General features: G+C 51.7%; 2 protein-coding genes across 2 annotated transcripts in view; one reads left to right on the top strand and one right to left on the bottom strand.

Moving 5' to 3' along the window:
• CCDC117 (coiled-coil domain containing 117) overlaps positions 1-26840 on the top strand; it is a 292218-nt gene that overhangs the window by 44107 nt on the left and 221271 nt on the right. The gene's annotated exons all lie outside the window — the stretch shown is intronic.
• The window catches only part of MN1 (MN1 proto-oncogene, transcriptional regulator), a 31356-nt gene continuing 29864 nt past the window's right edge, over positions 25349-26840 (bottom strand). The window contains exon 2 of the mRNA XM_061370911.1: positions 25349-25977. Within this exon, the coding sequence (XP_061226895.1) occupies positions 25796-25977 (182 nt within the window). The 3' untranslated portion in view covers positions 25349-25795. The remainder of the gene's footprint in view (positions 25978-26840) is intronic.

Raw genomic sequence — 26840 nt, 5'->3', positions numbered from 1 at the left:
AAAGGAGCACGAAGAAGAGACCCAACTCACCTCTGACACAGAAATTCAGATCTGCAAACCTGATCACTGGCCCTGGCTCAGGCACTGTGACCAGCACAGCGGGTACCATGCAGCCAAAGCCCAGGCACAGCCACCCGCTGCCTCTGCCTGCCCCGAGCAGCCAGTGCTGCACTGCTGCCTCTCACCCCAGCACAGGCAGTGCTTGCAGGGCCACCACCTCTGCTGAGGACCAGAGAGGTGCAGCAGCTGCCAAGCGAGGCCGGAGCAGGCTCATGCCATGAACCCCAGCACAACCCACTGCACCCAGGCAGCCACAGGCTCCTCTCCCTGTTTAATTAGTTGAGTGGCTCTGTTCTGCTCTGCCCAATGAAGCCCTCACCCCTCAGCAGTGCCATGCCGGCGAGATTTATGATCATAATTTAGAGGCTGAATTACCACTGTCAGTACCTGTGCCATATGAATTACTCAGTCATACTAAATTCAACTGTTGATTTTGCAGGGTTATATGAAGCGGGAACACTTAGAGCCAATGAAATAATGGAGGAAAAAGAATTATGGTCAGGGACGTTGCATTAACTGCTCAAAGCACCCTCTGCAGCACCCACCTGCAGCAGTCCACTGTGCCAACAGTGCAGGCTTCCCGGGACCATCCCAGTGCTGCTGGGACCTGTCGCTGGTCCTGTCCCCACTCCACTTCCCAGGTAGCAACAGGCTCCACTGCTGTCAGAGGACAAGAGACAGGAATTAGAGTTAAGCATCTCCATCAGAAGCCTGCACTGACACGAATAAGTCCTTCCACTCTGGAAAATGTTGCTGCCCAGGGCTCATGCTATGGTCACACTTGGGCTCATGTCTATGTCCACACAGACACAAGATGTGCTGGTCTGTGAAGCCCCAGCAGGCAGCTCGGGGACACTCAGTACAGTCCCATTTGCACAACCCAGCACTGACCTTACTTTCACAGCAGATACTTTAGAGGAGTCACTCAGCCAATGGTCTACCCTGCAGAATCAGATCAATGAGCTTCAATTCCAGACACACCAGACACACTCAGCCCCAAATTTCACATCCTAGCAGCTGGCTCTGACAGCACAGCTTGAGTTGTACAGAGGACTTAACCAGAGCCCTGCAATGCCACAAACTGGAATTTAGCATTAAAACACAAGCAAAACCCCTCTGACTTTAAAGCCTAAATATAAAGGAGCTGATTTTGGAGGATGACTAACAGCTTATGGGTAGGTAGGATTCCTAATGCACAAAAGAGCAACATGATTTTGTATGTGGAAAACGTATTAAGCAACTACTGCAGAAAAGGCCCATAGACAAAAAAAGGAGCATGAACATCCTCACTTATCTCTGCTCACAGGGAGCTGAAGCTCTCGCAACGATGCAGAATGAGGATAGTCTCCCTATATTACAGTTTACAGCAGGTAGCCCTGCAGGGGAATGTGGCTGCACCAGGGCCTCTTCCAGGTGCTCACACAGCCCAGCTCTCCAGTGCTGTCCTCGCCATTCCCAGCACCCCAGAGACTGCCAGTTGTACTTGTTAGGAAGCCCCATTTTTACAGACCTCCTAATGTCCACCCAAGGCCCTTCTAATCACGGAGATAAGTGGAGATAAAAATGCACATGCACGATGCCATCAAGCGCATTTATCTGTGCAGACAGCCCTTCGGTTTGCCAAGATAATGTCAGAAACTCTACACAAATCATCACAATTTACACCCTCCTCCTCTTTAGTGTAAGGCAGACTCTACCAAATCAAGGGCTAATATATCACATTATTTCGAGTAATCCAAGGGCTGCCTCCTGCCACGTGCTTTATGAAATACCTATGGCTTTGATTCATTGATCCCTTCCTCATCTTGGGGGTAGAACAGCTTTTCTCACTTGTACAACTTCCAGTTTAACACACTATGCACTGTGCTGCTGGGCCAACATCAGCCCTCTCCCAGGATTAACCCCTCCTGTGCTAATCTAGGACCATGTGTATTGTGGAGAGCTTGTCAGGGATTACTTTGTTAAGAAAAAGGGTTTTTTCTTCCTTCCAGTGAGGACCACCAACGTTCCCCACTGCCACAGCCGATGCTGCAGTCATCGGGCACTGGAGGGAATTGCAGAGGTGAGCACAGCTGGAGGGTGCCCCATCACCAAGTGTCCCCCCTGCTGCAGCCCTGCCCAGCACCTCTTTTTGCCTCGCAGGAGCACACAGAGCCCAGGACAGACACCCCTGTTCTGGGCACGCCACAGCAGTGCGATGACGGCAGCTGTCCCCACACACCTGCATCTTTAATAAGCCTTCTCTGATTTGCACACAGGAGCCACTGGAGCTGCCTCCATGAGCCCGAAGTCCACTAACCAAAAGCAACTTCCAGAGTCACACTGAAAACTAGGAACCAAATCCAGCCAGGCTGAGCACCCAAATCCCCACCTCTGGAAGCTGCAGAGTTCCCAAGCCCCACGGCAATGTGGGCAGAGGGCAGGCAGCAGCAAGGGCATGGCCCATGGCAGCACATCAAGCACATCCCTCTGACACTCCAACTCCTGGGCACCCACGAACCCCATCTCCTGAACCTCAGTCACTCAACAGGGGACCCCCAGACCTCTTCAGGATGGACAATCAGAGCCAGAAGTGCTTGGGAAAAGGACTGAGCAGTTCTTTGGCCTCCTCTGCAGGGTCTGTAGAAGTGGTGCTCATGCTGTTGTGAAGCATCAGCCTCCTTCATGCATCAGCCCTGCCTTTTGATGGAGACAACTTAGTATTCCAGTGGTGCCTCTCAGCACCATGCAGTAGACAGAATGTGCATTGGTAAATACTGCTTTTGGTGCAAGAGTCCACACAGAAGTTACCAAGAGGAAAAGAAAATGTGTACAGCGAACAGTAAGCACACTGGAGAACACAACTGCAATACAAAGCATGTCCTTCTCCTCCCAACACCAGCTCCAGGATGACTAATTCTGTGCAAGGATGCCAGTCACAAAGTCCTTAGACGCCCTTCTTCCACAGCTCTGAAAACTGAGATACAGGTATGAGACTGTCTCCGTCTCACAAAACTGTTGCCTGCGGACCCAGGTGCTCCTGTGTACCCCCCTTCCCACACCAACAGGCCTGTCACTGCTCCTCACACTCACCCAGCACTTGCCAGCTCCCATGAAGCCCCACTCATCCCATCACAGCCCTGTGCTGGGAACAACCTCCCTTGTGCCCCACGTGTTCACAATGGCAGCAGACCCAAGCTCATAGTCCAGGCCAGGCAGACTGGTCCTTCCCCAGATCGCCACAATCCCCAGTTTTGGGGTGAAAATCCAGGGCCAATGGGGGACAGATGCTGAGATCAGTTCCTGATCAGGCATTTAGCACATTGTGTGTATTTGTCCAAGTTACCAACAGCAGCCTAAAGCTCTGTGCATGGAGAATAAAACAGAGAACACCAGGAAGATGCCCACCACATACATGGGTGATGCCTGGCAAGGAAGCGCAGGGCTTCCAAAACCAGCCTGGGTGGAAAGCACCCCCCCCACCAGGACAGTGGTCCCAGCTGTAAGCACTGCTGCACAGCTCACCACCTGGGCTGAAAGCATCCTCCTGCAGGGCCCTACCCTGCCACAGCCTCAGACCATCATCCTTTTGGCACACACAAGTGCCTGGGAGTCTACAAAAGGGCCATTTTACACATCAATAACAAAGTACATGACAATGCAAGCTGCAGGAAAAAAGAGGGAAAGGACATGAAGGCTTAGCATCCCCCCAGCCCAAGACAAGGGAGGCTATGGCCAAATCCTAGGGAGGTGGGAAATGAATGCTTCCTCTCCAGAGCTCAGGCTGGCCTCCATGCCCAGGGAGGGCAAAGGCAGCTCTCCCTCCCATGGGGTGAGGGCTCCTGGGTCAGAGGAGCCACCTTGCCAAGGTGAAGCAGCCACAGCCTCATGCTCTCAGCCCCCCCGCCTCCTCCCCAGGAGGCTGCAGCCTGGAGCAGGGCAGGAACACACAGCATACTGGCCATGGTTATGTCCTCACAGAAGGAGGCTGAAACACCCCCAGCCATTTCCAAGCCTCTTCACCAGCCCCAGCAGGACTCTCTTGCTGTTAAGGACTTCAAGGAAAGGAAAGCAGGCCTGAGCCCAGTCACTAAGAACCAGCTTTCTCACCTCCTGCTCTTTTACAGATGTCTCTGAACCCTTTCAGCTAAAAACCCTTAAATGCAAGTTCCTCTCTGCTCTTCCTAAAAGGGCTAGAGCAGCTATAGCCCCCTTGCTGGCAAGCTTCTTTCTCGGGCTTTCTGATCTAAATGCACTCTCTCCATCTGCGGCCCTGCAGCACCCTGGGGAGCAAGGGTGCCTGCTCTCACACTGAGCCCAACGTGAAGGCACTCTGCACCAGGAGAGCACATGAAGGAAGGATGCACTCTGCCCACTTACAGCCTTTATCATGGGTGTAATTTCAGATGGGTTTTGCAGATTAGGAAAACAGGGATTTATTTTACAGGAAGCAAGTCCAGGGATACAATCTTCCCTGCATCTCATGTCCAGCAGCAAGGTCTCCTCTGTTCATTATAATCTTCAGTGTAACTTCTGCTCTACAGCTCCTTTAATCACATCAGATATGGGAACAGAAAAATGTCATTGTTCCTTGGCCATGAACAATGCCCTTCGCAGAGCCATGAGAAAGAGCAAGATGGATATAAAGAAGGCAGGCTCTTGTCTGCCCATAATCTCTTCTACAAATTGACAAAAGAGGGTTTTGTATAGAGAAAATTGTCACATACAGAAACAAAACAAAAATAGAGCATGCGAGCTGGGACCACTTTTATCTGGAGAGGCACCACAGGGAGATATGCCAAACGTGATTCATTTTAACAAGGTCAGCCCCTGAGAGACAAGAGCAGAGCCCTCGGTTAGGGATGAGGAGGTTGGCCAGGAGAGCTGGAGTGAACATGGCCCTGAACCCTGCTCCTGCCCTCACTGCAGAGCAAGGAGCAGGCTCATGGAACAGACTGGTCTGGGGTGGGGATGGATCTGGCGTATTTTGCTGTTACTTGGTTAGGTTAGCCTGTGCATTGGCTCCTTTAGTAATTAAAGCATGGAAAGAGAGAGGCTCTTGCTCTCCCATCCATGGCGGACAGCTAGCAATGATTAACTACATAACCTTTGGGGAGACTCTTCCCCTACACAGGCACCTGAGCAAACACCCCAGAGCTCCCAAGCAGCTGTGTGCAAAGCACCAAGCAGCTCTGGTACAACATCAGACAGGCACTGCACTGTGTTTGGGGCCAGCTCTCCTGCTCCCCAAGCTCTGCAGGTAGCAAAAAGGCCCAGATCAATACAACTGAGAGACCCTTTGAATGAAATCAATGCAGCCGAACAAGCGTATAAGTCCTGGTGTCACCACATTATTTATTCCCCAAAGTCCCCATCCCGCTTCAGAGGAAGCACTCAAGCACATTCCCTCCCTTTGCTCTGCAGCATGCAAATAAATCAGAAGCTCAGGTTCTGCTTCCTGATATACAAGGGGATTACAGACTGCTGGCACCAGGCACCCTGTTAACCACCGCCAACCCAGAAGGAGCAGAGATAACAGGGGATGGTGGCACTGCAGCTCTCACCCAGAGAAGGTAAAGCCAGCATCCTTCTGTGTGCAGCTCCGAGCCTGCACTCCTCACAGGTTCTCCTCCTCCAGCTCTTCACGGCCTGCCTGGGATGTCGCTCTGTTCACTGCCTCCTTTCAAGCCATTGTTAGTTTATTAAGTGCTTTTTAAGATGCAATTTATGCCCCAGGAGAACAAACTGCAGAGAAAGAGCTCCACAGTCCTGGTGGCCTCGCAGCACTAGCCAAATGTCACATCCAGGCCCAGCAGGCAGCAGTATGGAAGCAACCAGCCCTGTCCCCTGCTGTGCAGCCAAAGAATGGGTGAGATGGGCAGAGCCCCACCGCAGCACCACTAACACTGTGGGACACAACAGGAGACAGCCACGGGGCCGGGCGGGAGCTGCCTCTGGAGCAGATGTGGAGGTAAAACATGCCCTGGCCCCATCCCACACTCCCCTTGAGCTGCAGGACTGAAGCAGGGCTCAGGCAGCTCCAGTCCAGCGCCTTCTCCCCCAGCCATGAGGAAGGGCCCTGTGCAAGGCACGGCCCCCCCCGCCCCATGCCCACAGCCCAGCAAGAGCAGCCACCAGCTCTGCCTTCCCTCCCCTCGGCACAGCACACACAAGGAAGGGACTGGCAGAGCTCCTTGGTGTGACCACAGGAGCAGACACACACCAGCTCCCTCAACACCAGCCCTGGTCAGAGCACAGCACCCAGGGAGCCCCCAGCCAGGAGCCACAGGGCTGTGGAACTGGGGAGACCCCTCCAGAGCACCAGTTCCACCAGCAGGGATGGGGGCATCAAATGCTTCTGACCCAGAGATGCTGAAGGAGTGCAGAAACACCCTCCCTTTGCTCTACTTTCATGTATGTTGAAGTGCAGTTTGAACAACTCGTCACACAATCCTTACACCAGACCACAGACATGCTCCATGTCCAGCAGCCACCGCCTGAAGGCCCTTTCCTTCCACCAACCAGGCAGCAGCTCAGGGACCAAGAAAGCAACACCCCCCAGCACATCATCACAGCCCCCCACGTCACCCAGTGCCAACCTAGACCTTCAGTGCTCACCCTCCTGGCATCAGCAGCTCCAGGCCACCAGCACCCAGACCTCAGGCAAAGGGAAGGCCTCCTGGAAACTCCTGCTTGTGCCAAGGATCATCACCAAATCTAGACATTAGCCACAACCTGCACAACAAATAACACATCCTATGTACTTCCTCACAGGCTGTGAACTCCTTTCCCAGAGGCTCTGAAGGCATCTCGGCTTCCAGTACCAGCAGCATCCCACACACACCTCACACACATTTGCTTTTTCCAGGTTAATCCGTATTCCCACCCATGAACAAGTGACAAGTGTCTCATTTGCCACCTTCACCCGACCGAGTCGGCCAAATCCCCAGTCAAAAGCCACATCACAGATTCAGTTATTTAGGATTCCTGACCAGCGCTGTTAGCTAAATCCCCAGCACTGTTAGTTACGTTTCCTATCGCCAATTTACAAAGCAACACTATTGATCTTGCCCCCACTCTGCAAATTACAAAGAAATGACCAGAATTAGACACCAAACATGCAGGAGAGAGATTTTCCCCCAGCAGAGAGGAGGCTGGCTCCTTCACACAGAGCACCACGGCCAGGTCTGTCTGCAGACACCAGCTCCCACCGAGGCTGTCCCACCAGCAATGCAGAACCAAGGAGGAGGCTGTGAAACTAAGCTGAGGCCAGCCAAGGAAACCTTTTATTTCCAATAAAAGGACTGCTCAGAAGAAACACAACAACTATTCCCGTTCCACTGAGGCTCCAGGCAGGCTTCCACAGCCCCCAGCACTGCAGGACTGACACCTCAGCATCGCTGCTCTGCCATAAGTCTCCCTGCAAGAACGGCTGCATGCTGCCATGTTCTAGTCAGGCAATGAAGCAGAGGTCTAAAGAGCAATATATTTCTTAGCTGTGGTTATAGCTCGGAATTAATGATCTTCCCACAAGCACAAAGCTAACCTGAGCTAGAAGCCACATTTTCCATTCTCTCATTGAGAGAAATACCACAGAAAACACCGCTGTTAAGTACCCGGTGCAGGCAGGGAGCCTGAGAATACTGGGAAAATTAGAATGGTGAGACAAGTGTAAGAGTTTAATTTGCAAGTGGGAGATTTCCGCACTCCTCAAATGGGCAAATCCCCACAGCAATCTCCCCATGGCCCTTTAGGGATGCAGCAACACCCCCAGGGCAGGCAACAGGCTGCATGGCCAAGGTCAGCACTGCTCCTGCTCCACTTCATGCCAGTCACAGCTCCATGCAGGACCAGGGCTGCAGACCTAGCTCTCACCAGCTCCAACCTAGGGCTGAGGCCAGCCCTAAAACCTATTACTTGCTCTGGTAGGAAAAGGCATTCTTTGTCATTAGCTCTATCAAGCCCTCATGCACATCGATCTTATTACAGCCAGAAAACTCATTTAGATCCTTAACACAGGGAATGAACAGTGATTCTGAGCACAGCCCACCAGCAAATCACAAATCCTCTTACACTGAGGATACAGTTCCTGTTGCACCCAAGCAAGAAATCTACAAAGTCACTTCAATTCTCCTTCAGAACACTCATGTCCAGACTGGAAAGGTTGCATCCCCTGCAGCAAAGGTGGCCAGCAGTGGTCACCAGCCTCAGGCAAAGCATTGCCAGCAGGCTGAGGGACAGCACTGCCATGTGGCTCACACTGCATCCCTGACAGGAAGCTGCTGAGCACAGGGAATGGGGCACATGGGGACATTCACATCTTGGTCTGTCATCACCTTGGCCACAGGGACCATTGCAGGCTGGTGAACACTGAAGCAAGGCAGAGGCTGTCCCATACATCTAACACTGGGGATGGCTGCAGGCACATGCTGGAGCAGAACACATTGCGCTTGGGAATATCTACAGAGTGTTGCTCTTCCCTTTACCAGACTGTACAGAAAATTGCTTATAGTTCTGTCACTAGAAAAATATTTAGTATTTCCTCATCTATTTACAGCTGCAGGTTGCAAAACTCACAGAGCACAAAAGAATCACTCACCCAGACATTGGGAAGATGAACCCAACCAGAACAGGGGCAAAGCAACCAGGACTGACAACGCACTGCAGAACCAGTCCCAAGAGAGACACTAGCACTGCCCAGCCACAAAAGACGAGTGTGTCTGGATGCTTCACTGACAGCACAGAGAAAGAAAACCACTGGGAAAAAGAACCCTTATGGAAGTGGAAAGGATGGGAAACTGCCATGGGAACACAGAGTGAGGGGCAGGCCAGGTTAGAAAGCAGCAGGAAGCTTCTAGAAACTGGGAAGAGTGCTCCAGAATGTTCTGCCCCTTCTCTCCACACAGCCTCTCTGCAGTGCCGGCAGACGTTGCCGGCCCACAGCAGCACACAGCTCATGGACCCCAGTGCCCTCAGCAGCCCAAGGACCTGCAGAACCCGCCCTTCGCACACGGCTCCATCCCACCCCCTCTGCCCACCTGGCACTGCTGCGCTACAACCCCCTGCAAACACCCCCTCCCCGGCGCGCCTCAGCCCAGGGACCCCAGCAGGCACCGAGCTCCCCCCTCAGAGCAGGCTGAGGACCCGCAGCGGGCCCTGCCCACCGCCTCACGACCCCGGCCCAGGGCCCTCCCCGCGCAGCCGGTCCGCGCGCTCCCGCCGGGAACCGAGCGAGTGCTTACCTGGGCGAGCGGGCGAGAGCGGCGCCGAACAACACACGGGAGAGCCTCGCTCACGGCCTTATATAGCTGCGGGGGCAGGGCCAGCCGGGATTGGCCAGCTTGCAGCCAATGGTAGCGCAGGAGCCCCCTCCCACCTCCGCGCAGCTGCCGCTGCCTCCTGCCCGCTAAGACCCAAGCACGGCGGCAGGATGGGACGGAACGGGATCGGGATCGGGATCGGGGTCTCCGTGCTGGGGTCCTGCCGTGGCAGAAGGCCTCAAGGCACCGGCCGCACCACGTGTGCCCAGTCAGGGCCCACCCGCGCTTGGCGAGCGCCTGCGCTGCCTTTGGAGCAGCCCTGGGAATGGTTCGTTCTCAGCTGCACCAGGAGCCTGAAGCACCAGTGGCTTCACAAGGAGGCTTCATATGGTCAATGTGTCCGGACACGGACCATGCCCAGCACCATCGTGTTCAGACAAACTCCCAAGTGTCTCAAATTAGTCCCGACCCACCCCCACGGGCAGACGGATACTGCACAGCAAGGCCTGGGAGATGTCCTGCCAGCTTTTAGATACACAGCTTTCCCAGATCCTGTGACACATCAATCCCCTCCCAGCTGCTGGCACATCCGTGCAGCATGGCAGCGGGCCCCATGCTGCCCACACACTCTTGGCTTTCCTTGCAAACCTACCCAGCACCTTATTACCGCCCATCCCAAGTCCCCCAACACCAAGCTCAGATTCACTTAAGCAGCGTGAGCCTTGCACTGTGCTCCCTAGTGCAGCTGGATTAATGGGAAAAACATCTTTGGGAACACCTTCACCAAAAGAGGGAAAACAAGAACATTCCCTGACAGTTCTTAGGCAGGAAAGCACAGATCCCCAAAGGGAGAGAAGCTCAAAGAATCTCAAGACCTGATGGGGCAGGGACTCATGGAGATTCTTCATGACCTGCCTTCCTCTCTGCAGAAAGGTGCCACAGTTCAAGCGCAGGACCAGGAGGTGCATCCACTCTGCAGACAGGATTCCACATGAAAGGAAGATGGTAGAATGTCAGACTCTCAGCATTGCAGAGTGAGAACTAAAGTAAGATGAGAAACAATACAAGTGTAAAATAGAAATACAAGAACTAAATTACAGTAATTCACTGTGCTGGAGATTTTTGAGACACCTGTTAGCTGAAGCACAAATATTTACTGTCATTAAGAGAAGCACAGATGAAAGAGACAGATTGCCATCAGTATGCTCCAGTCTACCTTTACCTTAGCTTTCACAGTGCCATGGAAAGGACTCTGGGGGCTCAAGTCAGCTGTTAACCAAAAGAGATCCAGATTTGAATCTTGTTGTCTTGCCTCCCTGGGCACCTTCTGATAAAACAAGAAAAGAAATAATTAACTGATAAAGCAGAGGGTTTGCTGTTGATTCATATCCCATTAAGTGCAATAAAGTGCACAACTGCTCATGAGCCAAACCTCAGAGAGGAAAACAAGCCCTTCACACAATTAATAAAAGTTAGCAGCTGCCATTATAACTTCCTCCAGCACAGGGCCCCCACGTTTACAGGACAAAAACTTGTGCCAACACATTAAGAACAAGGTAAATATGTGCAACAGTGCTTGACTTCCATGAACCCTGGCCCTCTTCCAGGCAGAAGGTGGCTTCTCCAGATGCTGCTCTGTGAGGCTGACGTGGGCAAAGGCTGCCACTGTCCCCAGGCACATGTGTCTGTGGTGGGAGGCAGCGTGCATATGAGCCAACCCGGGCATGGCATGAGCCTGGACCTCGGGCAGGTTCCCTGAGCTCCCAGGGGTGTTGGTTGGGCTTCCCCAGGAACCAACAGTGCTCCCAAGACTAATTCCTGTGGAGAACTTGCAAGCAGTGAGAGGACTTCATGCAAACTGCTGTCTGGTTAACCTACGAGTGCTGTAAGTTTAGCTCTACCTGTTAGACACAGATCACTCTAAAGGAATGGGCGCACCAAACCCACAGGAAAAAGTTGTGGTGGGAGCAGCTACTGACCAATGCAAAGGAAAAAAATCCAGTTTTATTCTCGCTGGTTCTCATAGTGCAGCCAAGGCCATTATGGTAACTTCCATGGCATCAGTGAATGCTGAGGATCTAGTTACACAACCCATCCTCACTGTGTAGTGAACCAGGACCTTTCCAGTGAATTCATCAAATTGCCTCCTCAGTGGCTGCTCCTGAAAGGAACAAATTCCCTCATCTGCAGGAGGAGAGGTGTTGTGCCTAGCTGCACACTGAATGAGAATCAGACTGGGAGCTCTGCTGTACCCTCACTGCAGCTTGCCCAGCATCAGGGAAATGAGAACCTGCAGTTCCAAATGTACACACAGCTCCTGAAACAGGAAGACACTGGAACATCAGAATCTGGTCCCCTGCTTTGCCTTTCCCAAAACTAACAAATGATATTCTAAGTGTTTTCTTTTACAATGGAAGAATCAGGCATTAGGATGACAAGCGATGGACTAGCAGCCTATGCATGAGGGTGTGATGGCACAGAGAACCACTGCTGTGGACAAGCCACCCAGGTGAGTCACTGCAGTTCCTTAGATCCAATGCAGCCGGTGCTGTGTGCCTCCCACATGCTTTCCAGATCAGTCTGAAGTCTTTGGACCTTCTTATCAGCTACATGATCCACCGGGTCTCGCTCGCAAGATGCAGCCAGGCTGCCTGCTGAGCCCTCCCCAGAGGAGGCATGACCCTGCCTGAGGGATGCAAAGCAGAGCGGTCGCCACACACAGTGGGAGCGCACCAGATCTGCTCCAAGGGTGGCAGCTCTGAAGGTGCATTTCCATAGCCTGCATTTCCATAGTGTCACGCTGGCAAAGAAAGGAGAGTGCTGGGGAAGGGCTGGCCCGGCGGGGCTGAGAAGAAGGAAGGTTCTTCTCCACCAGCCTTTCAGATACAGAGGTCGTGGGCTTGCAAGGGTCAGCAACCCCTCTTAATATTCACAACAAAGGCAAGCTGGGGAAAGGGAAGCGTTCCTGTGGAGTCCCATCTTCACTCTGGATACCGCTCTACAATGAAGTTATTTCAAACCGCCCATAGGTTAAGCTACGGCTTTCATCCCAGTGGCAAAGTTCCTGCTGAGCTCTGCCTGCAAAGGCACATCAAGCAGAGACACTCCGATGACATCTAACCTCACCCAGCTCACTACAGCAGCCACCTTTCTCAGCCAGGCTGGTGATTTAGGTAATGGAAGAGAGTGTCTCAAATGCATAACATTTAACAGGACCAGAATAAGGTCAGCAGCCCTGCCTGAGCAGCACTTAAAAGCTCCCATCTGATATAAATGCTATCTTGGACATCTGCAGTGCTTGGTAAATAAAAAGACAAGTTCCACCTTCCAAAGCAAATTCCATGAATGATGCTTGGCTTTGATGGTGATTCCTGGGAGGCAGCTCTCCTATTTCCCCTTCATACACCTGGGCATTAACCAGAAAGCGAAGGTCACTCACTGCTTTCTCATTCAAACAATCTGGGTTATGTTCTCCCTGAAACCGTTACCCGGCTGTGACAGCAGCTGGGAAGCCAGGGACGCACTTCCCTGCACTAGGCAGCTGCCAGCAGCGCTCCCGTGATCCCAGCAGTGGAGCAGCCGTGACCACAACCAGCGTGCTGGGACACAGTGGCCAACACGGAGCAGAGGGGCTGGATCCTGTCTTTCCGGCCTGTTGTCTTCATGATGCCAGAAGCTCTTCCAGGTCCTGACACCACCTAAGGCTGCACTTTAGAGCCTGGGTGTCACCAAACCTGTAGAGGACTGTTCCACCCCTTCCCAAACCATGTCTGTACAACCAGAGATGTGGCTGTCACTGGAACAGGTCACCTCCCAATCGTTTTCCCTTGGGTGCATCTATCACTGGAAGAGGGATGTGGCCAGGGCTCCACACCCCTGCCTCACCGAACCTCATGTCCCCCCCACAGGCACTGTGTTAGCAGCAGGTACTGGCCAGCAGTGTCCTGTCAGCTTCATGCCTTGCCGAGGTGGCAGAGCTGTGAGAGCACACGAGGAGTTAAGCTTTTTCTCACAAAATGTGTAAAGCTGTGGTCTGCGCACTTGGTGAGCTGCAGCACTTGTGGCCAAAACATTCTGCTGCATAGTTCTGAAATTATTTGTCAGAAAAGAACGTCAATGACATAGAAAATGAGTTGCAGATGTAACCTTTTCAAGCATCAATAATAACTTAAGACATTTGAAACTAAATCTTAACTCACAAGTGACTACATCACACAGGGTAGTTTCTGAGGCAAGGACTAGCAGATCAGCTGCAGCACTGTAAGATCCCAGCAGCGGTGCCCCCTCCAGCTCCCCTACTTAGCAAAGAACAATTACATTCCTGCATTTGCCAAAGCTGCTTCCCTTCCTGGGACCTTCCTTCCTGATTCCCAGGCTGCTCCTGGACCCAGCAGGCACTCTTGGGTGGGATAAGAGCCTTCCAGACCAGGTCCAACAGCCAAGTCCCACAGTGTGCTGAAACTGCTATGGCCAGAGTGCTTTCTCAGAGGCACTTCTCAAGCAAGGCTCATGTTTTAACCCTTCCTCATTCACACCACAGCAGCAAGTCCACACCCCAGACTCCTTGAGCTGCACATGTGTTGCTCCTCAGACACATGAAAGCTGAGAACCTCACTAGAACACACGGACGTGCGCATTGCAGCATGCTCGGCCAGCAAAGGACAGAGAGAGACAGTGAAGGACAGTGGTGTGTTCCAGTACATGCAGCAGCGTCCCCAGTTCTGTGCCCCAATGGTGTGAACACCTCAGCAGCCTGCAGGAGCTTTCCCAATGGCTCAAAGTCCAATGGGACCATCACAGCTTCAGCTCTCCTGACATGGCCGGAGAGCCAGCGCTGCCACATGCTTAAGGAATTTAACTACTTTAATACAATGGGCTCAAATTGCCAAGGAATGTTTGTGCATCAGTGTGAAATCAGAAATTCGGGGGAGGGGGGGCTTTATCTGTCAAAGGCCAACATCAGGGGGCTGACAGAGCAGACAGTGGGAAGCTGGATTGCATTTGATACGCATCAGCCCATCAAACACAAACAGCCTTTAAAGTGCTGGGAGGCGGAGCCAGCCCCGTTACCGGCTGTAACTGCCCTGCCGGGTCCCACTGGGCTCTCTCCCTGTGAGCCGAGCAGGACCACGGGGGCCTCCTGGCCTCATCTCGCACCATAAATCACGGAAAAAGGGATACTTCTTAACAGCCGAAATTGAGATGAAAATGCCTTCCCTGTCAGGTCAGCAGCTCCCTGTGCTGTCCCCTGGCCATGTGCGACTGTGTGGGATGCTCTGCCCTGGGATGCGCCAGGCACACACATGTCAGACCTGCTGCAGGCACAGTGGATGGGCCAGGCAGACCTCCCACCCAGCCAGGCCAGTTACCATCAGTTAGCGATTGTTCAACTACAGCCTGCTCAGGATGGAGAGCAACAACACCCCAACCCACACCATGGGCTACCAGCACCAGCACCCGCTGCTGGTCCATGAGGGAGGATGACCCGAAACTAAGATCCTGCTGGGATGGGCGGACATCAGCCAAGCACAGGCATCGCCTGGGTGGGCAACGTTCCTGAGGCAGGAATGGTGCCACTGCCCCACAAGCATCCCCTGCTGTAGGGTTACTGGTGCCTTAAATTATCCCAGGGGACAAGGAACTCAAAGCCCTGCCTTCAGATTAACCCCCAGACATCCCGCCTGAAACGACCCTTCCTGCAGCCTCCAGTGCAGAGCCCCGGCCCCCAGCCCAGCCCTCAGGGCTTTCCCAAGGGGCTCCAGAATCCTCAGAGCATGAGCACAGCGAGAAGAATAAATAACATAGCCCCACATGTGGAAAATGGACTTTCCTTACAAAGCAAAGTCTCAAATAGTAAGTGAAGGAAAAAAAAACAGGGGGAACATGCCTGAGCAACCCCTCCTCACCACCTCCAGTGTGCACAGCATCACTCAGCTGAGCAGGGTGCACGACAAATGATACCCACTCTGATGTCAGCCCTGCCCAGCTCCGAGACCCCACGCACCAGGGAATGCAGGGGAACAGATGGATTTTCCATGGGAAGGAGCTGTGACTGCTCCTTGCAGTCAAACACGTCAGCCCCACAGAGCCACGTGTGCAAACCATTAAACCCTTTTGCAGCGCCGGGAGAGGGCTTCTGGGGATGTTCAGAGGGAAGGAATCGCCTTCAGCCTGGCACAGGGTGGATGGGCAACAGCTCACAAGGAGCCATCATCCCCACGTGTCCAAACCTCCAGGATTTTCATCTTCCAGGGGCTTCTTGTCAACAAGATGGAGCAATGGTAGAATATTAAATTGCATCGAAGCAGCAGTAATCTCTCCACACAATGAGCTGCCTTCACTAGGGCTTGTGAGCAAGAGCCTTGATAAGGTGTATCAGGCTTACAAGGCAAACACATTTAGGAGGTTATTCACACACAGCATAAGCCACCAGGGTTATTTCAGGCCGAAGCCTGCACAGAGTTTTTGTGCCAGGCACAGGGAGATCTCAGAGCTGCGGGAATCAGCCATGGATTAGGGAAACCAGCAATTCCCAATCTCACTGCCTGGAGCTGAGCTGTACGGTCCGTGCAGTGACCAAGTGTTTGGTTTAATTACAAATACAACGCACATCTCTATTAACCTTGGAAATTAAAATAGTTCAAAACACGCTGAAAAGCAGCCCCTGCCCTGTCTGCTCACTGGTGCTGGGAGGGAAGGCCACAGCTTGCAGGGAAGGGTAGCTCACTCCTTGCTGTTCAACCACTTTAAATGCGAGGTGTTTCCTTGCACTGCCAAGAGGAGATGCAATGCTGATGGGCCAGGAGCACAGCCAGGGCCCGAGCACCTGCACTTCCTGAAGGTAAATGAAATTACACCCCAAAAAAGCAGTGTTAGAAGGCAGCTCAGTCTGCGAGGTCCAAAGGTAGTGAGTGCCAGGGCTGATGCTGCCAGCAGCCTCCAGCCCTTGTGCAGATGTGCCTGTTCCAGCAGCTGGCAGGATGTGCCAGCTGGAGGGGTGGGCAGCAGAGCACAGCTGGGTCCGTGTGCCGGGTCCTTCCCAGAATACCTGGGTTTATTCCCCAGGGACCTTGGGCAGGCGCTCAGCAGATGGGCAGTCTCATGCAGTAGCAGGAAAGGCAGCAGGAACCTGATACAAACTCATTTTTCTGGGTTTCATCCCAAAACGCATTTCTCCGGGGTGAGTTACACTGAAGCTGCTCTGGCAGCCCAAGGCTTTGGAGCACAAGCCACGGACCTCAGACCACTTAAAAATGTAAATATTCTAATAAACACCCAGAAGACCTTGCTAGTATGGGAGGGAGGCACTCTGGGGAACAGGCCTCCACAAAAGCACAGTGTGTATGTCCTGAGTAGTTTTTCCTCTCGGAAACAAGAACAACGAATGAGGTTTCAAAGCCTAAAACATTGCAAGAGGCGCAGCTCGCACTGTGGCCATAGTGCATGTGTCTCTCCAGTGCCCTTCTCCAGCCCAGTGTGCTCCAAAGCACGCTGCAAAGAGGGGTGCAGGGCTGAGAGGGTGACAGCCCAGCCATCAGCCATGGCTGAGGGGGCCCGGCTCCTCCGTACAAACGCCCTTGGGAGGCGAACGCGAGGCAGAGCAGGGTCCCTGGAGCAAAGCGGCAACCCCAGCGCAGGAACAAGCAGCCGCAAGCTTCCCAGGCGCTGCTGGGCCGGCAGCAGGGAGGAGAGGAGCGGGGCGCCCTGCGGCGGGGGCAGGGACCCAGCGCGGCCCCAGGCTGTGCCGCACCGGGGCCGTGAGCGGGGCAGCGCCGGCCCCGCACGTCCCCGCGCCGAGCGCGTCCGGCGCTGCGGGTTCGGCCGTGCTGCACCGGCGGCTGTTTACTTGGAATCGTGTGTTTTGTGCCCTGGTCCGCACTGTATTCAGAACAGTTACTCAGCTTCAATAAGCCCCTTGTTAAAGCCTTTTCCCTTCTGTAATCTCATCAAACTAACCAAAAGGAGTTTGTTCTGAAATAGAGTCCCGTTTTGTAACCTGGCTTCCTATAGGAGATCTCCCCATGCGCGCTCGGCCCCTCCGCCACAAAAGGGCTCTGCTTGTCCTGGCGCGCACAAAAACACTGCGTCTGTTTGGGTTAGTCAGCAGGGGGTTAATGAAAAGCCCGGCCCTGGGGACTCCCACCTTATCTGCAATCATGAATTTATTGAAGAATGTGTTAATGTGCTGGATTTTATTCATCAGGGGTCAGGGCTTTTCAAATTCTTCCTCCCAGCTCCCCCCCTTTCCATCCCTCCCCAGCAAGCTCACAATGCTGTTTAAACAAAGGACTTCCAACACAAAGAGCAAATTTACACAGTAAAGTTTTCTTGCGAGCCCAGAGCTGAGTCTGGAAGAATTCCAGCTTTATAAAGAGAAAAGGGGGTGGGGGGAAGAAAGGGGGAAGGGAGAGAGGGGCATTTTGCAGAGGATAAAAGGAAATTGAGCAAAGTTCCCACCTCCTGAAGCTCAGCACTGAATATTCTCCACCAGTTAACCCCGATGCCTTACAAACCCTCGGGGGTGTTGCAGCAGGACATGAGCCCTCCCAGCACCAAACTTTCAATATAAAATTTAGGGTGGCGTTTCAACACCTTCTTTATCTGTGCATTAGCCCCTAAAAGGACACAGTAAACACTAACCAGGGCTCACGGTTTGTCCCTTGTGCCAGTTTTACAGGTGGTGATATAAGCGAGATAGAACAGGGAATAATGAGGCTTACAGATCCTGCAGTGACAATGTGTCCCAGGCCAAGAAGGAACGTGATGGACCCTCCGTTCCCACCCCATCCATCCCATGAGCTATCCCAGGACCGAGTCCATGGGGCACTGTGGGAGCATCCCCACGTGCCACCCACCCAAGCTCCAAGAGGCACAAACCCACCACTGCTGCGAGGGCAGGAACAGAGCTGGCGAATCCCAGCGCAGGCTGGCCAGCCACGGACTCTTCCCTTCCATCACCTCCAGCGTTATCCCCACCCAACAGCGGGGATAAAGGGTGGGTTGGTTTTATTTTCTTAACTAAGAGGTTAAGACCCCCCAGCTGCTCTGCCAGGTTTAGTGGCGCTGGTCAGAGCTCTGGGGTTAGAGAACAGGGAGCAGCCCTGCTCTAACTGACCAAAGATGACCTCGATGGTTTTCTTCAGGTCTTGTCACCTCCACTTTCCACACCATCATTGCTGATCTCTGCAATGCCTCAGAAAGGAGGAGAGCTCAGAACAGACACCACCTCCATGTCCAACTCTGCCCAGCAGGCACAGTGTTACGAGTTCACCTGAGCAAAGAGCTTTTGGCCCCTTTACGAGCAAAATATACATGATGTTATTGGCCATAAAGCTAAAACTGCTGGGGAGGTGACGAGCTCTGCTCACCAGGCAGGAAAGTAGCCACTCCAGGAATATAGCTTGGAGACTTTGGTAAATACTCAATTAATATTGAAAGAAATCCATCATAATTCCATTTTCTAACAGGTTTCTCAGCCAGAAGGATATCATTGACCCAAATTTTCATTCCTGTGATTATTTGCTTTGGTCCACAGGGAATGCAAAGCCTCCTGCCACACTCCCCCAGCCAGCAGCACCCTGTGAACAGCCAGCACAGACAACCAACCAAGGATATGGGGGTTTAAACGACTCTGGATTGCACAGAGCCCACAGCCAGCCATGCCAGAGGTGAGGCTGTGCACTGCCGCTGTGTGCCCTGCTCAGACACGGCCGAGAGGCTCACAGAGGAGACTCCGCAGAGAAACAGCTCCTGGTGGCCAAACGGGCTGCAGAGGGGCCAGGCAGATGTTGGCATGCGGGATCCAGCTGTGCTGGCGGTGGATCCCTGACTCTGAACATGCCATAAGTATTTATAGGGGCTCCTCCATGACAGGAACACCGAAAGCCTCAAAGGAATTAAATCAGCTAAATGGCTTGGGAAAAGAGACATGGCTACAACTCGGCAGAGTCGCAGGGCACATGGCACAACCATTAGGAAAGCAAGAACTATAAAAGCTCTCTGACCAACTACTTCCTTTTCTTTAGCTAATAAACCATATTCCCTGCTAACACTGACACAGATCAGAAATGAGCCTCTGAGCACAAAACACCAGGACAAAGGCAAGTGCTGGCTGTGAGCAAGCACTGTGCCGGCATCACCAGCGGTCACAAATGTTACTAGAGAACAAGTAAAGCCAGACAAGGAGGAGGAAAGCAAAAAGCAGTCAGTTATCTTCACCTGTTCATGTGATGAGGGGGAACACTGAGCTCCTGCTGGCTTCTGGGAGCCAGGAGCTTGAAGAGGAGCATTGCTGGTGCCAAGGGGCAGCTTCACTGCTGGAGCCTCTGCATGGAAGGAGATCTGTCCGACTATCAGCAGAGCTCGTGGCCGGTTTGGACCACGTATAGGGTTAGCATCCCTTGAGCGGCTCTGGGATGGGCTGGAGAGAGGTTGGGAGCCATCAGTGGGAATGAGGAACATCAGAAGCTTCCTGTTGCCAGACCAGCACTGGTCCCACAGGGAACAGGCGACTGGATGAGGAGAGCGGAAGGTCTCATCTCCTGTGGGTTTCCACTGCAGAGAGGGCACTGCACTGCCAGGAATGCTGCTTGCATTGCTCTCTCCAGATGAAAAAGATGTCCAAACTTAAAAAAAACCACCAATACTGAAACAGTAATTTCAATAATTTCAGTGGGTTTGAGCTGAAAGTTAGGGGAAAACGTGCACACCAACTAACAGAGCGAGGAGCAAAACGCTGTGACAAGATTCACTCCCCGGGAGGACTGCATGCAGAAGAAAAGCCAGCAAGTTGTATATTTTTAAAGCTGGAGTTACAAAGCATCTAATGTATAATTACCAGATTTAGCAAGAGAGAAAACAAACCAGCTTTTTATAGCCAAAGTTAACAAACTTCTGTCTATCCCCATACCAGCCAACATAAGGAGCGGTGAGATCACGTCTCTAAAGCAGATGATTACACTTCTCTTCCATACATTGTTTTGTCCCTTCAAGGATATTGAAACTATGGTGGCCTGGGGTGGAACTGGGTGAGCTTTTAGGTTCCTTCAACCCAAACCGCTCTATGGTTCTGTGGTACTTTTTGCACACGTGCTTTCAGTGTCACAACACACCGTGGAGGGATCAGAGGCAGCACAGCAGCTCGGTGCCTCCTGATGCGATGCATCGTGTTTGTTCCTAGGTTGCAAGTGCTGCTGTTGAGGTGCAGGCACGGCATCTCCCAGCTGCACAGGACACGCAGTGGCCCCATCTCACACTGGGAAGCACAGGGCAGCACCAGGGCTGCAGCTCTGGCACCTCACAGCAATGGGGAAACCCACAAGGCCAAGCACTTGTGTGCTTCCCCCAGGTATGAACCATACACAAGGGTGTTTCTTCAGCTCAAACCTGACATGTTTGGACACTATTGCATAGGTTTTTCTTGCTTTGGAAAACACCGTGCAGCATTTCTCGTGAAGGACTCCTTGGAAAGCTCACAGGAATGTGAAAGGATTCAGAGTTCGAAATCTGAATAACAGAGATGTAGGGGGTTTTAAGAACCTTGATAAGAGCTCTGCGTGTTTATTTCTTATTCACACAATTCAGCCCAAAAGTCTTTCCAGAAGTGCTGTGGCTGATCCAGCTCCCTGCTCACAGCGGGATCTGCCTCTTGTGCCAGGGATGCTTGAACCTGGGAGGGGCCTCCTCAGGGCTGGGGGTTTCTCTTTCCCTGCAGACGGGGCAGCTCAGCAGAGTCCTGGGTCTGGCATCTGTTGGATCAGCCCATCCAGGCCTCCCTGACACCCACCACCACGGGGAGCCAGCTCCTGGTGATGGGCTCCCCACACCACGGCCAGGGCTGCACCACTGCGATGCTCAGGGCTTACCTGTGTGTGACCAGATCCTTCACTTCTCACACCTCAGGGGGAGAAGGACTTACTCCAAACACAAACAAACATGGCATGAAATCTACAATAGCCACCATTAACATCATATTTATTGTTATTTAGTTGCTCAGTAAAACATATACAGATATGTACAATATGCATGAATACAGAAGACTGCACTTTACATATTTAAAAAAGAAAGAAAAATACCACTCAGTTTCATGAGCTATTGTCACAGTCTTCCAACCAAGCATTTAGGAAATGAATTTAACAAGAATCAAAAAAAAAAAAAAAAGAAAACAAACCAAAAAAACCCAAAAAAGAAAAAAGATTACAGGATTGCCTAACACACAGCAGAGTCAAGTTTTCGTATTTTACATGTGCAATAACATTTTCAGAAGAGTTTGCGATGCAGTACAGATTACCAGTGTTTTGAGGTGTTTTCTTCTTGTCCATGAACCAAATTCAGTACAAAGAAATAACATCCTTTTGCTTAAGGCTGTTTTAAAGCTGTAATAATCGTGGGTAGTGAATAAAGTTATAAGAGCCGGAAATCACAGCCTGCAGTTTCATCAGTCAGAACCTACGAGCGGATGGACTCAAACCAACAGTTTTAATAGAGAATTTCTAAGACAAAATTAGACTATTTCCTCCATTAGCCACAAGCAGTAAAGGAGAAACAATTCTACAAAAATGGGTTATGCTCTCACACCCCATCCATTGGGCAGCCGTGAACCCAGCCCTGGAGAAAACCTCACACTGCAGCTTCACAGAAATAACCCAACTTCACCAGGTTTGTCCCTGTCTCCCTCGCTGTGTCCCACTGCCCTGCGCTCCCCTCATGGGAGGTGGGAACGTTCTGCCTCGTTGCTGGTGCCTGGAAGCCTCATCCTGACTCCTGGCTCAGGAAAGCCAAGCAGCCCCGGGGATGTACATGCAGGTGTACGGCACCCAACACAACCCCTAACTGGCGCAATGGCACAGTTCTGGTGTTCATTCCCTTCCACCCTACCCCCGCCACGAAACCCTTAACTAAATAAAATGAGTCTAAACCTTCTGTCAGTGCTGTTCTGACAACCGAGCTAGAAGAACATGGAACCAGTAACCCTGGGAGAAAGTGATCTGGGGAAGAGTAACATGGGTATTTCATAAATAAGGCCTGTTCTTTCTCTTTTTGGCAGAGATACTTATATCCTTCCTCCCAATTCAAATGCAAGAGACATTTTGCTCTGTTTGCTACTACATTTTAACTTGAAGATAAGGAGCCAGGGAGCTGGGCTGGGAGCTCAGAGAGGTTCAGGCCCTTCCCAATGCCTGGAGAACCCAAACCACCAGGCAAGGCAGGGTCTACAAAAGAAATGCGAAGCTGCATTTTAGCTGTTGTTCACAATACAAATATTGGGCACAACTTAAGAGGCCAGTCACCACGGGTCTTTGACGTGTTGGCACAACCTGCCCCTGTTGGCACAACCTCTCCCCCCTCTGGAAGCCCTGTGGGACAAGCAGGAGCCAGTTCACATTGCCCTGGCTTTACCTGGTCACTTGGGGAACACATGGGCTGCTGCATGTGTGCCTCAGCTGCCCTCTCCATGAGAGTGCATCTTACCTTGTGCACCACAGGCTTTCTCCTACAGCTCTCGAATAATACTTCAGCTGGAAGTATTATTATTCAGAAAATGAAATCATTTCAGTTCTTACCATGTGGGGTTGTGCTGAGCCTTCATATGGTAAAAAAATATAAATCAGTGCATTCAGTGTCAAATTAATGGAGAAGATGAGTTCAGTGACATGACTGCAGGCAACACAAGCTATGCACAAAACTCTAGCCTTCTGTGTGTGCCATTAGTACCAAATCATAGAATAGAATACACCAGGTTGTGAGCATGAAGTGATGCTCTTCCTGGTCAGTGATATGTACCGTTTCTGTTCTGACTCTTGGCAAGAAGCAGAGTCAGTCCCTGGCTTCAGCACAGCGCTCCTCACCTCACAGGACTGGAAACTGTCAGGATTCCACTGGGGGGTTAAAGAATCACTCCCACTCTGTATTTCTATGAGCAAGTGAAGAAGTCGGTCCCAAGGGGATGAGGATAACTGCAGGAGAGGAGTACAAGCTGCAGAGAGCAAACCAGAAGAAAAGGGTGGGTGAGACCAACTAAGTCACCACATTTCTGCTCCAAGGAGGATTTCTCTTTAAAACAGAACTGAAATGCTGGATGCGTTCACGGAGAGGTCTCTTCCTGGTAGCAGGGTGTGCATCCCTGACCTCAGGAAGCCTGAAAAACCTGTTCTCCTGAATGCAGCAGGAAAAACTAAAAACAAAGAAGTTGGCCATGGGGCTGCACTCAGTGCAGGAATGCCACTGGACCACGAACTCTTCCTAGATTTTCAGCTGTAAGTGCTGACACGCGGTATCATAGATCTAGGCAAGTGTTTTACTGGGGTTCCTCCAAGACCCACCTGGCTGATATAGGCAGGAGCTGCCAGGATGGGGCAGGAGCCAAGGACCAAGCCCACCACAGCATCACTCCCGGCAGGCACAGCTTTGCCAGGTAGGATTTCAGGTTCAACACCATTTTGGGTGAACCAGGACTTAAAGGGGCATCTTCCAGAGTGGGGGCTGCAAATTACTACCTACCAAGAGATATTTCAGTGGGATGGTGATGTGTTATTGCAGGTACGGGGAGGAGCTCTGAGCTTTCGGCAGCAAGCACACACCTACAGAAGGTACAGAACTCAGAACCATCCCGTCCTTTTGTTCAAACCAAGTGGGTGTGAGGCAGCTCCAAGCCAATTGCTCCAGGATGGGCAAAAATCCTCATCCTCATGGCAGCTCCAGCTTCAACAGAAAGTAAAATATTATTGAAAATCAAGGTTCAAAACTATCCAAATTTATCCAAAACCAAGTCATTATCCAGACCCATAAGAGGAAATCAATCCATGCATGGTTAATAAGAGCACATTCAAATAACACTTCCAAACACTGTGAGTCTCTCTGAAGCCCCATACGACCGAGTGAGGATTTCAGACCACCCTGTGCCACTGGTGTTTTAGGCAGAATTTCCTCTCTATTGGTGCCTACTGAGACCATTACTTCAAAACAATTAAAGTCCCAGCACAATCATCAAAGGTAAAACACAAAACAGTCTTCACACTCTGTCCCTTGAGCAGGGACACATTCTGTGAATTCATGACAGAAGTAATAAATAACCCTAGAGGCCAACCTTTATTTCACAGCTAAAACCTAAATCTCCAGTGATGTTCTAAGGCTTCGGGGAGCAGAGGGAAGGGAGCTCCCTGAGCGGGGTGGTGCACGTTCCTGAGTGGAGGAACACAAAGAACAGGCAGCGGGAGGGTTGGATCATCACGTCAGGCGTGGTTTTATCTGGTTTGCTTCCAACTTCCTTCTCAAATGAGCATTATCTATCTCGAGCAGGAAAAGTATGGTTTTCCTTTAATTGTGTGCATGCAGCAGCACTGTTCCTCAATGCGTGGCAGAAACGGGGCCTCGGATGAGTTTGGGGGGTCTAATGTGGGGTCTCCCTGCCCTGGTAGGTTAGGAAATGCTGACCCTGGGCATGCAGCACCTGCATCCCCTGCATGGGCTGACCCTGACCACCACCACCACCGCACCAGGACAGCTGCATTGGGAGCTGGGCACCCACAGACAAGGGCATGGGACACTGGACTCTGCTTTGACCAACAGCGTCTTCTTCCTTCAGCTAAAATGGGCTCTGGGGACACAGGGCACACTGGTGACAGCCCCAGCCCCAGCTCTGGGGATGATTTCTCCATCAGAGATGAAGTGGGAGCTGCGGGAGCATCACCAGGACCAGAATCTGCATCCCCGCTGCCCCTCACAAGCAGAGGGGTGCCTGGGCACTCGAAGGAGGTGACGACGACTCCGAACTTTCAGCAAACTCCCTGACTCATTTAGAAGAACTTCTCTCTCCCTTCCCTGGCCGTGCCTGGACCAGACCGCTCCTGACAGCTCCATCCCTGGGCTGCACCAGGAGACACACAGGAGTGTGCCCTCGCCCCGCCAGGGCGGTGGAACGTTATCAGTGGTAGCACATTGCTGTCTCGGGAAAGGGCAGGCTCCTTGCCTGAATGCTCAACAGAGCGTTTGGCTTGTATGTGACTGGCAAAAGCTGGGTGTCAATATAATATATAATATAATGATGACCATTTCACTTTAACCGGCGTTTATTCCTGAACTGCTGTTCTTCAGGATCACCATTGTAATAAGCACTGAGCAAAGCAAAACAAAACAAAACAAAAAAAAAGGAAAAACAAAGCAAATGAGGAGGAGGAGCTTTGTCTTATTATGACATACATGACTTGGACATACGCTGAGATGAAAAAGGAAAAGGCCTCATCTATGAATGTATGCCAAGGTTACAGAATAATGGGAGAAAGTGGTCTAGCAGGAAAATCTTAAGCAAAAGTGTGCTAACTGCAGAAGGGTTAACACTGGTAACATACTGTGGCAGACGATTAAAAAAACTTGAGGTTTACTTTAAATTAACCCTTTCCAGTCCATATGCCACTAAGCAGGTACCAACCTAGAAAAATAGTCCACCTAGCAGTAGCGGCCCTTTGAAATTAAAAAGAGAAAAAAATAATTTCTTTTGTTCAAGTCAGGGCGGCCACGAAAGTCCCAAATCTGTTGGAGATGTCCGAGTGCAGGGACCTCCATGTGGGCACCGCAGTCCGGCCCTTCGCCTCGCCCACGTCGTCCGTGCAGTGGACCGAGAGGCACTGCAGGTGGCTGCCCGTCTGCGCCGCCGACGTCTTGCTCGGGGGAAGGTCGTGGGCTGAAAGGGTTCAGAGAGAGCATTAGGAGAACTGCAACGCGACACATCCACATGCATAACCCATCAATGGAACCCCACCAACACGCACAGCCCCATCCATGCAACACAACCACAGCATTCAGGGAATTCCTCAAGCTTTGCTTCGCATCATCCTTCTTGAGTTTCACAAAGCCAAGCAGTGCAGGTTTACCACCCTCCATGGGGCAAGTTGTGTTCCTTTCACTCAAGCAGTTGCTACACCAGACACCAAACAGGAACTGAACAGCTCATTACACAATCACAGTGATATAAAAAAAAATAAGCTTAAACTAGTCTAGAAGTCCCTGGTTTAAACTAGAAAATGCTTTTAATGCTTGGTTATAAGCTTGTATCCAAAGCAGTATCATAACACCAGAGAGAAACTTCAGAACCTGGAGACACAATGCTTTAAATGACTGGAGAAGAAATATGGTTCCAGAGCAGCACTGCTGCTTCTCCACCACACGCTGCATTAATGCAATCATGTGCAAACCCCACGCAAAGCTCCATCACACACCTCAGCCTGGCACAGCCATGCTCTGGGCTTGCACTTCTACAAGATGCCCTCACCCACTGCTTGGACAAAGGATCCAACACCAGCAGGTCAAAGACATTCACATTCCCTAAATCCCAAAGTGCATTACAGTTCCCTGTGGTTGGCATTGGTTTCTTGGTCAGTTATGATAAATAACCAGCACCAAGGAGCAGAGTTTATCACATAATACCCCAAAGCAGAGTTTAAGCAGGCAACCTGCTCTTGCCCAGCACGAGGAGCTTCTACTCTTCCCTCCCATTCCCCCTGAGCTCCTTCATGCCCCAGACCCCCCTGCACAGCCTGTGCTTGC

The sequence above is a fragment of the Neopsephotus bourkii genome, unplaced genomic scaffold (genome assembly GCF_033783945.1).
Source record: "Neopsephotus bourkii isolate Nb327-2 ecotype Australia unplaced genomic scaffold, CSIRO-AGI_Nbou_v1 NB_1542, whole genome shotgun sequence".
Lineage (NCBI taxonomy): Eukaryota > Metazoa > Chordata > Aves > Psittaciformes > Psittacidae > Neopsephotus > Neopsephotus bourkii.
Note: the sequence above shows the minus strand (reverse complement) of the source record. Positions and strands in the feature narration are given on the sequence as shown.